General features: G+C 45.2%; 1 protein-coding gene across 3 annotated transcripts in view; it reads left to right on the top strand.

Annotated features, from left to right (window-relative positions):
* LOC134347270 (UDP-glucuronosyltransferase 3A1-like) overlaps positions 1 to 13,407 on the top strand; it is a 50,580-nt gene extending 37,173 nt beyond the window's left edge. For all 3 annotated transcript variants that reach the window (XM_063049652.1, XM_063049650.1, XM_063049651.1), the window contains exons 6-8: positions 368 to 599; positions 9,006 to 9,225; positions 12,766 to 13,407. In XM_063049652.1, coding sequence (XP_062905722.1) covers positions 368 to 599; positions 9,006 to 9,225; positions 12,766 to 13,030 — 717 coding nt within the window. In that variant the 3' untranslated portion in view covers positions 13,031 to 13,407. The remainder of the gene's footprint in view (positions 1 to 367; positions 600 to 9,005; positions 9,226 to 12,765) is intronic.
* Positions 13,408 to 14,462: the final 1,055 nt, after the last annotated feature.

Here is a 14,462-nt window from a genome sequence, read left to right as displayed (position 1 = left end):
GTGCGCCTCCCCCTTCCTTTTCTCCATGGTCTTCTGCCCTCTCCTATCAGATTCCCACTTTTTTTTCCCTTTATCTCTTTCACCAAATAACTTACCAGTTGTTGCCCCTCCCCCTCTCCCAGTTTCACCCATCACCTGCCACCTTGTACTTCTTCCTCCCCTCCCCGCCTTCTTATCCTGACTTCTCCTCTTCTTTTCCAGACCTGATGAAGGGTCTCCACTCCACTCCACTCCAATCCTCTGCCTGCACCACCTTGGACTTGCCCCGACAGCTTGGGCTACCTTACTTTACTCATGGCACCCAATGTAATCTGCTGGTCTTGTTCTGTTGGGGGTTCGAGTGCTGACCTGTCCTTGCTGTTGTCAGGAACTGGAATATCTCCTGCAGTCCGCTGGAGAGAACGGCTTTGTGGTGGTGGCTTTTGGCTCTATGCTGATGTCCGTCAGCCTCCCGGAGCTGCTGAAAGAGATGAACGCTGCCTTTGCCCAGCTCCCCCAGCTGATCATCTGGAGACAACTGCACAGTCACTGGCCAAGTGATCTCCAACCTGCCCCCAACGTCAAGCTGCTCGATTGGCTCCCGCAGAATGATCTGCTTGGTGAGTACCAGTCCACCAGTGGTCCCTCGCGGAGATGAGTTTCTGGACCCTGGAGAAGTGAGGAGGAGGGGTTATGGGCAGGGGAAGGAATGAAGATGGCATCAGAAGCTGGAAGGTGACAGCTGGAAGCAACAAAGGTCTCAGATAGTGGAATCTGGTGTTAAAAAAAGACTTGTATAGATGCACAGTGCAAAGTATTAAGGTTCTAAATGGTATACATACTTTGATAATAAATGTACGCAGAAATTTGAACTGATTGCATCACTGTTTGCTATAAAAACACTGGAAGTCTACAGAAAGTGATGGATACAGCCCAGTCTTTCACAGCAAAACCCTCTCCACCATTCAGCATATTTACATGGAGCACTGCCACAAGAAAGTAGCACATTTCCAGATACTGCTCATTGCTAGTGGAGTTTGTGACTGTTAGATGCAGACCATTTTATTTACCACGGGAATTCACCACTGTCCTTATAGTTGGTGTCTACATTCCCCCCAGCGCTAACGCTAAGGAGGCGCTCTGTGAGCTGTATGGGGCTATTAGCGAACTGCAGAACGCACACCCTGATAGACTGTTTATTGTCGCCGGAGATTTTAACCATGCGAACCTTAAGTCAGTGCTCCCCAGATTCCATCAGAACGTGGACTTTGCAACAAGAGGGGAGAACGCGTTGGACCTTGTTTACACAAACATTCCCAACGCGTACTGGGCGGAGCCATCTCGGTTACTCAGACCACATCTCTGTTATGCTAATCCCAGCATACAGACCGCTCATCAGGCACTCCAGACCAGTTCAGAAGCGGGTGAAAACCTGGCCAGCAGGAGCCATCTCTGCTCTTCAAGACTGCTTTGAGCACACTGACTGGCACACGTTCAGGGAGGCTGCAACCGATGGCGACTCCACCAACTTAGAGGAGTACACGGCATCGGTGACTAGCTACATCAGCAAGTGCATTGATGACATCACCGTGGCCAAGACCATCACTACACGTGCTAACCAGAAGCCATGGATGACCGCGGAGGCGCGTGCACTGCTGAGGACCCGTGACTCCGCCTTCAGAGCAGGCGACGTTCAGATTGGAGGATTGTGACTAGTGGTGTCCCACAAGGATCTGTTCTGGGACCTCTACTTTTCGTGGTTTTTATTAACGACCTGGATGTGGGGGTAGAAGGGTGGGTTGCCAAGTTTGCAGACGACACATAGGTTGGTGGTGTTGTAGATAGTGTAGAGGATCGTCGAAGATTGCAGAGAGACATTGATAGGATGCAGAAGTGGGCTGAGAAGTGGCAGATGGAGTTCAACCCGGAGAAGTGTGAGGTGGTACACTTTGGAAGGACAAACTCCAAGGCAGAGTACAAAGTAAATGGGAGGATACTTGGTAGTGTGGAGGAGCAGAGGGATCTGGGGGTACATGTCCACAGATCCCTGAAAGTTGCCTCACAGGTGGATAAGGTAGTTAAGAAAGCTTATGGGGTGTTAGCTTTCATAAGCTGAGGGATAGAGCTTGAGAGTCACGAGGTAATGATGCAGCTCTCTAAAACTCTGGTTAGGCCACACTTGGAGTACTGTGTCCAGTTCTGGTCGCCTCACTATAGGAAGGATGTGGAAGTATTGGAAAGGGTACAGAGGAGATTTACCAGGAAGCTGATAATCGGTCCTATCTGCACCCCTGTCATCCTTTTGTTCTTCACATCATTGAAGAATGCTTTGGAGTTTTCCTTTACCCTACTCGCCAAGGCCTTCTCATGCCCCCTTTTTGTTTTTCTCAGCCCCTTCTTAAGCTCCTTTCTTGCTACCCTATATTCTTCAATAGACCCATCTGATCCTTGCTTCCTAAACCTCATGTATGCTGCCTTCTTCCACCTGACTAGATTTTCCACCTCACTTGTCACCCATGGTTCCTTCACCCTACCATTCTTTATCTTCCTCAGCAGGACAAATTTAACCCTAACATCCTGCAAGAGATCCCTAAACATTGACCACATGTCGATAGTACATTTCCCTGCAAAAACATCATCCCAATTCACACCCGCAAGTTCTAGCCTTATAGCCTCATAATTTGCCCTTCCCCAATTAAACATTTTCTTGACCTCTTTGATTCTATCCTTTTCCATGATAATGCTAAAGGCCGGGGAGAGGTGGTCACTGTCCCCCAGATGCTCACCCACTGGGAGATCTGTGACCTGACCTGGTTCATTACCTAGTACTAGATCTAGTATGGCATTCCCCCTGGTCAGCCTGTCCACATACTATGACAGGAATCCATCCTGGACACACTTAACAAACTCTGCCCCATCTAAACCCTTGGATCTAATCAGGTGCCAATCAATATTAGGGAAGTTAAAGTCACCCATGATAACAACCTTGTTATTATTGCACCTTTCCAAAATCTGCCTCCCAATCTGCTCCTCTGTATCTCTGCTGCTACCAGGGGGCCTATAGAATACTCCCAATAGAGTAACTGTTCACTTCCTCTCGTATCCCCTTCTGCCTATCACCTGTCCAGCTCTCGGCTCCATCCCTCCCCCTCCTGTCTTCTCCTATCATTTTGCATCTCCCCCTCCCCCTCCAGCTTTCAAATCCCTTACTCACTCTTCCTTCAGTTAGTCCTGACGAAGGGTCTCGGCCTGAAACGTCGACTGCGCCTCTTCCTATAGATGCTGCCTGGCCTGCTGCGTTCACCAGCAACTTTGATGTATGTTGCTTGAATTTCCAGCATCTGCAGAATTCCTGTTGTTCACTTCCTGTTCCTGACTTCCACCCATACTGACTCAAAAGAGGATCCTGCTTCATTAACCACCCTTTCTGTAGTTGTAATAGTATCCCTGACAAGTAATGCCACCCCTCCTCCCCTTTTTCCACCCTCTCTATCCCTTTTAAAGCACTAAAATCCAGGAATATTGAGAATCCATTCCTGCCCTGGTGCCAGCCAAGTCTCTGTAATGGCCACTACATCATAATTCCATGTATGTATCCAAGCTCTCAGTTCATCACCTTTGTTCCTGATGCTTCTTGCATTGAGGTACACACATCCTACCTTACTGTCTTTACACCGTTTATTCTGCTTCTCTTTCCTCAAAGCCTCTCTGTATGTTAGATCTGGCTTTACTCCATGCACTTCTTTCACTGCTCTATCGCTCTGGGTCCCATCCCCCTTGATTGGCCTATCAGAGTTCTCTTTGAGAGCTAGTTGACTTGATCAGTATTTCTAGCTATTGTTCACAATTGCACTTAATTTAAAAAAATGACTGACAAGAAGGCAGAGTGGGTGGCATTGCTCTGTGTGGGGGGAATCAAATCTTTAGAAATTGGTGACATCAGGTTGGAAGGTGTTGAATCATTATGGGTAGAGCTAAGGAACTGCAATGGTAAAAAGACCCTGATCGGAGTTATATGCAGACCCCAAAACAATAGTAAAGGAGATAGAAAATGCATCCCAAATAGTCATCGGGGATTTTAATATGCAGGTAAAGTGGGAAAATCAGGTTGGTGCTGGATCCCAAAAGGGAAATTTCTAGAATGCCTGTAAGATGGCCGTTTTTAGCAGCACGTAGTTGAGCCCTCTAGGGGATCAGCTATTCTGGATTTGGTGTTGTGCAATGAGACCTTAAGGTAAAGGAACCCTTTGGGGAAAATGATCATATTATGATAAAGTTCACCCTGCAATTTGAAAAAGAGAAGCTAAAATCAGATGTATCCGTATTGTAGTGGAGTAAAGGAAGTTACAGAGGCATGAGAAAGGAATTGACCAAAATTGATTGGAAAGGACACTGGCAGGGATGATGGCAGAGCAGCTATGGCTGGAATTTCTGGAAGCAATTTGGAAGGCACAGGATACACAGGAGGGGGATTGAATCTACGGAACCTACAAGGGACTGCACTGTTTTAATCTGTGCAATGAGACAGGTTAAGATTAATGATCTTGTAGTTAGGATCCTCTTGGAAAGAGTGATCACTGTATGATTGAGTTTCTCATACAAAATGGAGGATGCAATAGCTCAATCTAAAAGCATTGCATTATGCCTAAACAATGGAATCTACAATGAGATGAGGGAGAGTTTGGCTAGTGTAGACTGGGAACACAGGCTATATGGTGGGACAGCTGAGAAACAGTGGAAGTCTTTCAAACAGATTTTTCACGTAGCTCAACAAAAGTTTATTCCAGTTAAAAGCAAGGACAGTGAAGGTGGGGAGAGCCAGCCTTGGATAACTAAGGAAATAAAAGAAGGCATCAAACTAAAAGCTCGTGCATACAAAGTCACCAAGAGTAGTGGGATACTGGAAAATTGGGAAAGCTTTAAAAATCAACAAGGAACCACTAAGTGAGCAATAAAGAAGGGGAAGCTAAATTGTAAAAATAAACAAACACAAAATGTAAAAACAGATAGTAAAAGTTTTTATAATTATATAAAGCAGAAAAGGTTGGCTAAAGTGAACATAGGTCCTTTGGAGGATGAGAAGGGGGAATTGATATTGGATAATGAGAAAATGTCAGAGACTTTGAGTAACTATTTTGTGTCAGTCTTCATGGTGGAGGACACACCTAACATGCCGAGCAGAGATGTTACAGATGCGATGGAGGTGAGGACCTCGATACAATAGCTATCACTAAAGAGGTAGTGCTGAGCAAACCTGTGGACCTGAAGATAGATAAGTTCCCTGGTTCTGATGGAATGCATCCCAGGGTACTGAAAAAAATGACAGAAGTTATAGTAGAGGCCTTGGTGATAATTTACCAAAATTTTCTGGACTCTGGGCAGGTCCCAGTGGATTGGAAGATGGTGAATGTAGTGCCACTGTTCAAAAAAGGATGTAGGCAAAAGGCAGGTAACTATAGGCCGATTAGTTGGGAGAATGCTTGAAGCTGTCATTAAAGAAGAAATAGCAAGGCATCTGGAAAGAAATGGATCCATCAGGCAGACACAGCATGGATTCAGCAAAGGCAGGTCCTGTTTGATAAACTTACTGGAGTTCTTTGAGGATATAACAAGCGCAGTGGTTAGAGGGGAACAGATGGACGTTATTTACTTGGACTTCCAGAAGGTGTTCGATAAGTTGCTACATAAAAGACTTACCCATAAGATAATGATGCAGAGTTGGGGGTGATTTATTAGCATGGATAGAGGACTGGTTAACTGATAGAAAGCAGAGAGTTGGGATACATGAGTGTTACTCTGGTTGGCGATCAGTGGTGAGCGGTGTACCGCAGGGGTCAGAGCTGGGCCTGTAACTGTTCACAATATACATTAGTAATCTGGAAGAAGGGACTGAGTGTAGTGTATCTAAGTTTGCTGATGAAAGTAAATTGAGTGGAAAAGCAAATTGCACAGATGATACAGAGAGTCTGCAGAGAGATATAGATAGATTAAGTGAGCGGGCAAGGGTCTGGCAGATGGAGTACAATGTTGGTAAATGCAAGATCGTTCATTTTGGAAGGAAAAATGGAAGATCAGATTATTATTTAAATGGTGAAAAATTGTGCAGAGGGACGGGAGTGCTTGTGCATGAATCACAAAAGGTTGGTTTGCAGGTGCAGCAGTCTATCAAGAAGGCAAATGGAATGTTGACCTTCATTGCTTGAGGGATTGAATTTAACAGCGGGGAGGTTATGCTGCAACTATACAGGGTACTGGTGAGGCCGCACCTGGAGTACTGTGTGCAGTTCTGGTCTCCTTACTTGAGGAAGGATATACTGGCTTTGGAGGCGGTGCAGAGGAGGTTCACCAGGTTGATTCCAGAGGTGGGTGGGGGGGGGGGGTGGTTAGACTATTAGGAGAGATTGAAGTGCCCGGAACTGTACTCACTGGAATTCAGAAGAATGAGAAGAGATTTTGTAGAAAAATATAAAATTATTAAAGGAATAAGTAAGATAGTGGCAGGAAAGTTGCTTCCACTGGTAGGTGAGACTAGAACTAGGGGACATAGCCTTAAGATTTGAGGGAGTAGATTTAGATGGAGATGAGGAGGAACTGCTTTTCCCAGAGAGTGGTGAATCTGTAGGATTCTCTGCCCAGTGGAGCAATGGAGGCTACCCCCCCAGTAACTATATATAAGACAAGGCTGGATAGATTTTTTGCACAGTAGGGGAATTAAGGGTTATGGAGAAAAGGCAGGAATGTGGAGATGAATCCATGGTCAGATCAGCCATGATCTTATTGAATGGTGGAGCAGGCTCGACGGGTCAGATGGCCGACTCCTGCTCCCACTTCTTACGTCCTTATGTTCTTATGTTTTAGGAAGAAATATTCTAAAGGCCAGATGACACAACTGTGGCTAACAAAAGAAGTCGAAGTCAACATAAAAGCCAATGAACGGGCATATAATAGAGCAAAAATTAATGGGAAGTTAGACGATTGGGAAAATTTAAAAACCAACAGTAGGCAACTAAATAAGTTAGTAAGAAGGTAAAGATGGAATATGAAAGTAAGCTAGCCAGCAATATTAAAGAGGATACCAGAAGTTTCTTCAGATATACAAAGTGTAGTAGAGAGGTGAGAGTAGATATCAGACCACTGGAAAATGATGTTGGAGAGGTAGTAATGGAGGACAAGGAAATGGTGGACAAACTGAATAAGTATTTTGCATCAGTCATCACTGTGGGAGATACCAGCAGTATGAGGGAAGTTTGGGATATCGGGCCAGAAGTGTGTGAAGTTGCCATTACTGGGGAGAAGGTTCTTGAGAAACTGAACGATCTGAAGGTAGATGAGTCACTGGGACCAGATGGTGAAAGAGTTTGCTGAAGAGATTGTGGAGGCTTTAGTAATGATCTTTCAAAAATCACTAGATTCTGGCATGGTTCCAGAGGACTGGAAATTGCAAATGTCACTCCACTCTTGAAGAAGTGAGAAGGGCAGAAAAATGGAAATTATAGTCCAGCTAGACTGACCCCAGTGGTTGGAAGATGTTAGAGTCAATTCTTAAGAATGTGGTTTCAAGGTACTCTTGAAGCACATGATAAAATAGGCTGTGGTCAGCATGGTTTCCTCAAGGGGAAATTTTGCCTGACAAAGCTTTTGGAATTCTCTGAAGAAATAACAAGCATGACAGACAAAGGAGAGTCGGTGGATGTTGTGTACTTGGATTTTCAGAAAGACTTTGACAAGGCGCCAGTCGTGTGGCTGTTGTACAAGTTCAGCACCCATGGTAGAACAGGAAAGATTCGAGCATGGATAAAGCTTTGGCTGATTGGCAGGAGGCAAAGAGTGGGAATAAAGGGAGCCTTTTCCGGTTTGCTGCCTGTGACTAGTGGTGTTCCACAGGGGACTGTGTGGGCACTGATTCTTATTACACTTTATGTCAATGATTTGGACGATGGAATTGATGGCTTTATTGCAAAGTCTGCAGACAGTAAAAAGATAGGTGGAGGTGTAGCTAGTTTTGAGAAAGTAGAGAGGCTACAGAACGACTTAGATTAAGAGAATGTGCAAAGAAGTGGCAGATGGAATATAGTGTAGGGAAGTGTATGGTTATGTACTTCGGTAGAAGAAATAAAAGCATCAATTATTTTCTAAATTAAGAGAAAATTCAAAAATCTGAGATGCAAAGGGACTTGGGAGTGCTTGTACAGGATTCCCTGAAGCTTAATTTGCAGGTCGAGTCAGTGGTGAGGAAGGCAAATGTGATGGTAGCATTCATTTCAGGAGGGCTGAATGTGAAAGCAAGGATGTAATGCTGAGGCTTTAGAAAGCACAGGTGAGGCTTCACTGGGAGTATTGTGAGCAGTTTTGGGCCCCTTATCTGAGAACGAATATGCCGACGCTAAAGGGAGTCCGAAGGAGCTTCACAAAAATGATTCAAGGATAGAATGGCTTATCATATGAAGAGCATTTGATGGATCTGTGCCTCTACTCACTGGAATTTTGAAGAATGAGTGGGGATCTCATTGAATCCTATCGAATATTGAAAGGCCAAGATAAAGTGGATGTGGAGAGGATGTTTCCTGTCGTGGAGAGTCTAGGACCAGAGGGCACAGCCTCAGAATAGAGGGGCATCCTTTTAGAACAGAGATGAGGAGGAATTCCTTTAGCTAGAGAATGGTGAATCTGTGGAATTTGTTGCCCCAGGCAGCTGTGGAAGCCAAGTCATTGGGTATATTTAAGGCAGAGGTTGATAGATTCTTGATTTGTCAGGACATGAAGAGATACGGGAAGAAGGCAGGAGATTGGGGCTGAGAGGGAAAATGGATCATCCATGATGAAATGGTGGAGCAGACTCGATGGGCCAAATGGTCTCTTTCTGCTCTTCTATCTATGGTCTTATAATCTTATGCTACTGTTGATCTGTTCTCCACTGGCTTTGGGAGTATCTGTCTGATTTTCTTTGGGAAATGGCAGGTGCTTCTTTGCAGAGTTAATGGATTGAAGATGTCTCTCACTGTACTTTGTTTGGTCTGGGCTGACAGGTCATCCCAAGGTTCGTCTCCTGGTGACACACGGAGGCATTAACAGCCTGCAGCAGGCGGTGTACCATGGAGTGCCTGTGATCGGCATCCCACTCTTTGGAGATCAGTTCGATAACATGGTGAGGGTGGAGGCCAAGGGCCTCGGGCTGACTGTACATGTCACCCAAGTACAGGCAGACCACCTGAGTCACACCATGGCCACTGTCATCAAGGACAAAAGGTATGCAACTTGTTGGACTGTGTGTGTATGGTTGTGTGTGTGTGGTTGTTTATTAAGCTATTATAAATAGGAGGGAAACTATTGACTCCAGTGAAGGTTGCTGCTTGGGTATTTAATCGGTTCAGTTACCAGGGCCCCCATAAACCCCTGGGGCTCCCCTTCTCACAGTTTTCAGTCGGTGGCCCCCTTCAAATGTGCCAGGGCCCCCAAGGGGGCCATATGACCCCCATTGAGAATGGCTGATATAGATGACAAACAACAACAGACCCAGCACCAATCCCTGTGGCACTCCAGTCAGAGAGGCAATCATCTACTAGCTCTCTCTGGCTTCTCCCACAAACCAATTCAAATCCAATTTACTTCTTCAGCTTGAATGCCACGCGACTGAACGTTCTTGACCAACCTCCCATGTGGGACTTTCTCATTTGCCTTGCTAAGGTTCATGTAGATAACATCCACTGTCTTATCTTTATCAACATTCCTTGTAATGTCCTCAATACTCTATTAGTTTGGTTTGAAAAGACCTACCACACATGAAGCCATGCTGATGATCCTTAATCAGTTCATGTCTATCCAAAACTCGTATATCCTGTCCCTTAGAATACCTTCCAATAACTTTCCCACAACTAATGTTAGGCTCACCAACCTATAATTTCCTCGTTTATTTTTAGAGTCTTTCTTAAACAGCAAAATAACATTAGCTGTCCTCTGGTAACTCACCTGTCATTAAGGATGATTTAAATATTTCTGCTAGGACCCCTGCAATTTCTGCACTTGCCTCCCACAGGGTCTGAGGGACACCTTGTCAGGACCTGGAGACTTATCTACACTAATTTGCCTCAAGACAGCAAACACATCCTCATCTGTAATATTTAGGGTCCATGAAGTCGATGCTGCTTTGCATCACTTCTATAGATTCTGTGTCTGTCTCTTAAGCAAATACAGATGCAAACATTTCATTTAAGATCTCCCCAGTCTCTTTTAGCTCCATGCATGGATGACCATTTAGATATTCCAGAGGACCAATTATGTCCCAAGCAATTTTTTTGCTCTTAACATACTTGTAAAATCCCTTAGGATTCTCCTTCACCTTGTCTACTAGGGTAACCCCATGCCTTCTTTTAGCCCTCTTGATTTCTTTCTTAAGTGTTTTCTTGCATTTCTTATAGTCCATGAGCACCTCATTTGTTCCTACCTGCCTCTACCTGCTACGCATCTCCTTTGTTTTCTTAACCAGGGTCTCGGTGTCACTTGAAAATCAACATTCCCTAAATCTGTCATCTTTGCCTTTTATTCTGACAGGCACATACAAGTTTTGTACTCCCAAAACTTCTCTTTGAAGGCCTCTCACTTACCAAGAAACCCTTTACCAGAAAACAACCTTTCCCAATCCACACCTGCCAGACCCTTCTGACACTATCAAAATTGGTCTTTCTCCAATTTGGAATCTCAACCTGTGGACCAGACCTATCCTTTTCCGGATATACTTTGGAACTAATGGCATTATGATCTAAGTGTCCCCCTACATAAACCTCTGTCACTTGCCCTGTCTCATTTCCTAATAACAGATCAAGCATCACACACTCTCTCATTAGGACTTCTACGTACTGCCTAATGAAACTTTATGGAACCCATGTGACAAACACCTCCCCAATCTGTCGTAACTAAACAATTGCACCCCAGAATACTGAGCTGCCAGTCCTGTCCCTCTTGCAACCAAGTCTCACTAATGGCTACAATATCATAACTCCATGTGTTGGTCCATGCCCTGAGCTCATCTGCCTTTCCTACAAAACTTTTTACATTGAAGTATAATCAGCTGAGGACATTAGTCACATATTTTGATTCTTGACTCTGTCTGAGGCCTTAACAACATCTGTCTCATTCCCAATAGGATATTAGTTCCCCTCCAGTTCAGATGTAGACTGTCTCTTCTGCACAGGTCCCACCTTCCCTGGAAGAGAGCTCAATGATCCAAAAATCTGATGCCCTCCCTCCTACACTGAGTCCTTAGCCATATGTTAAACTGTATGGTCTTCCAGTTTCTGGCTTTTGTGGTACATGCTGGGGGTAGCAATCCTGAGATCACAATGTTGGAGATCCTGCCCTTTAACTTAACACATTACTCCCTGAACTCACTTTGCATTACCTTGTCACACTTCCTACCCATGTCACTCTGGACCATGACCTCCCTCTGTGCAGGTGCAGGTCAGCAGGTTCCACTGGCCACTGTAAATGACCCTGTGAGCTCATCCTCATTCTTATGAAGATCATGGAGATTCAGTCCGGGTAAACTCCAGATCTGTGTAATCAGACTGCCTCAGGCACTTGTCTCTAAATCCATGAGAGAGTTACCATCCCCTTCCTTCCTACCAGAACAGATCGTCTCACACATCCTGTGTTACATTTTCTTTGTCTTGCATTTGGTTGTTCGATCAGCCTGCTCGCATTCTCCTAAATGTGCTTTCATTTTAATCTGCATTTGCCACACTTTTAATGTGCTGATGTCAAACCTGTGTCTTCCAGGCTCAAAACCCAAAATCCAAATGATGGCCATGTGTTAGAAGTCCACAGTGGTCCTGCCTTAGAGTGCGGAGGGTCCCTGTCCCCCGTGCCACATTGCGTGAGGGACCTTGTTCTCAGAGCACTCCCAGAGCTGTCTTTGGCTACATGATGTGTGGAGACCCCCAGAGCCCTCATGTGACTGAGGCTCTTCAGCCCATCATAACTGTACTGACCCTGATGTCAATCTAACTAATCCCATTAGCCTATATATTGTCTGTAAACCTAACCCCCACCCACCCGTCTGTCATGTGTTGGCTAAATGTTTCTTAAACAACTCTGTCATATCTGCCTCCACCACCTCATTCCAGGTACCCACCACTACACTAAAAGATGTGGAACATTTAAAGAGGGTGCAGAAGAGATTGACCAGGATACTACCTGGATTGGACAGCATGTCTTATGAGGATAGGTTGAGCGAGCTAGACCTTTACTCTTTGGAGTGACGGATGATGAGAGGTGAATTGATAGTGGTGTATAAGGTGACTTGATAGTGGTGTATAAGGTGACTTGATAGTGGTGTATAAGATAATAAGAGTCTTCAATCAAGTGGACACCCAAAGATTTTTTCCCTGGGCGAAGCTGGCTGATACAAGGTGACTGGATATCAGAGGTAGGCACATTTACACTGACCTCCCTTTGTGGGTTTGTGGAGTGCACTGCCAGGGGTGCTGGTGGAGGCAGGTACCTGAGGGAGATTTAACAGGCTCTTAGGCACAAGGATGGAGGGTTAAGTAGGAGGGAAGGGTTAGATTGATCTTGGAGCAAGTCAAAGGGTCGCCATAGCATTATGGATCAAAGGGCTGTACTTCGCTGTTCTGTCTTTGCTCTGTGTAACTCGGACTAAAATACATGACCTGAGACAGGGACGCCCATAAAGCGAGGATGTACCTTGGCAATGTAAAGAACCGGTGTTTGATCTGGACTCCAGCAATGGCTGTCTGATCTGGTTACAATTATATCTGTGTTTCCCGACAGGTACAAAGCTTCAGCAGAGACCCTGAGCCGCATCCATCGCTCGTACCCATTTCCCCCACGCCAGCGCCTGGTGTGGTGGCTGGAGCACGTGCTGGAGTTTAAAGGAGGTGATCATCTGAGACCCTACGGTTTGCAGCTGCCCTGGTATCAATACCATCTCCTCGACGTCATCCTCTTCCTGCTGGGCAGCGCCTCCGTGTTGGTCTACGCCATGCTCAAGGTTGTGCGCTGCCTGAAGAGGGTCGGAAAAGTGAAAAAGGATTGAAATGTCTGCTGGTGAACGCACAGCCCAGATTTAAACTTCTTTTTAAAAGGAGCTAGTTCGTCTTGCAGAGCTTTGGGACTTGATTGGGGCCCCATGTAAGAGATGGAGTGATTATCTTGGGTTTCCTGATCAGATATATTGTCACTGACTTAGATGACATGAGCAAAACTCAGGACTCGGACTGAATCATCAATTTCATTTCCCTCCACAGATGCTGCCTGAGTTCTTCCTGCATTTTCTATGAGTTACTCAAGATTTCCAGCATTTGCTAGATCACCTGTGTTTATGATGATGTGAAATCTGTTGATTTTTGGTAGCAGTGCAGTGCAAAGATATATATTACTAATTTCAAAAACAAATAAAGTGCGAAAAAATGGCAGGGTGGTGTTTGTAGGTTTATGGGCCACTCAGAAATCTGGTGGAGGGAAAGAATCTGTCCTTAAGACGTAGAGTGTGGGTCTTCAGGCCCCTGTAGCTATTCTCATTGGCAGTAATGAGAAGAGGGCATGTCCTGGGTGGTGAGGGTCCTTCATAGAATCAAAGAATCATAGAAAATGCACAGCACAGAAACAGGCCCTTTTGTCCATCTAATCCATGCTGAAACATCTAAACCAGACGTTCCCGATTGGCGCATGTCCTGTGGGGGCATTAGGGAAAATAGAAGTTGAGGGGGGGGGAAGCATTCAAGATTCTTGGGATGGGGCCACCAGAACCTGAGGCACAAGACCTGACGAACCATTAGTAGAGCAGGCATTTCCAAAAGTAAAAGGATGAGGCCCTGGAACACCAGAAGAACCATAGATCTGCAGGCGGTAAGCACTCATCACAATGCATCTGAAACTCAGCAATCTCACTCAACCGTACCAACCAAAAAGACATCATTGGGGATGCATACATTAGCAACCAGGGTGCCCAACAGTTCCCCTTGACTCGCGGCACAGAACGAATTTAACAGTTGGTAAGAAAGTTCACCCTCTCAGCTTTCTCTGCAGATCTATGGAAAACAGGTCTCGCAACGGTACAGCGGGGGCCAGAACCAAATGGTGAAACAGAGCCAATCGGTGAACCTGCCAACCCCAAGGATTCCTCTTGAGGTGTTCAAAGTGACCTCCGCTTCATATAATGGATAAACACATACGGCGCGATGTCTGAGTCTGTAGGCAGTGACGCCTTGAATTCTAATCCTGCTAAGAAACAGAAACTATGGACGGTGCGTCAGTACAATGTTACATACCAGGAGCATGGTTTTATTCCATTCCCAGCAGAGCAGCAATGGATGTCACATATTTCTTATTTGTAATACTACACAGTCCTTGAAACCATCAAGATTGCAGGAACACTTCTGTAAAAGACAAGCTGAAAAGGTTACTTGTGGTATTACTCAGTTCCAGAAGATGAAAGAAGCATTTGAAAAGTATTGCACACTTGAGTC

Source organism: Mobula hypostoma, chromosome 5 (genome assembly GCF_963921235.1).
Source record: "Mobula hypostoma chromosome 5, sMobHyp1.1, whole genome shotgun sequence".
Lineage (NCBI taxonomy): Eukaryota > Metazoa > Chordata > Chondrichthyes > Myliobatiformes > Myliobatidae > Mobula > Mobula hypostoma.
Note: the sequence above shows the minus strand (reverse complement) of the source record. Positions and strands in the feature narration are given on the sequence as shown.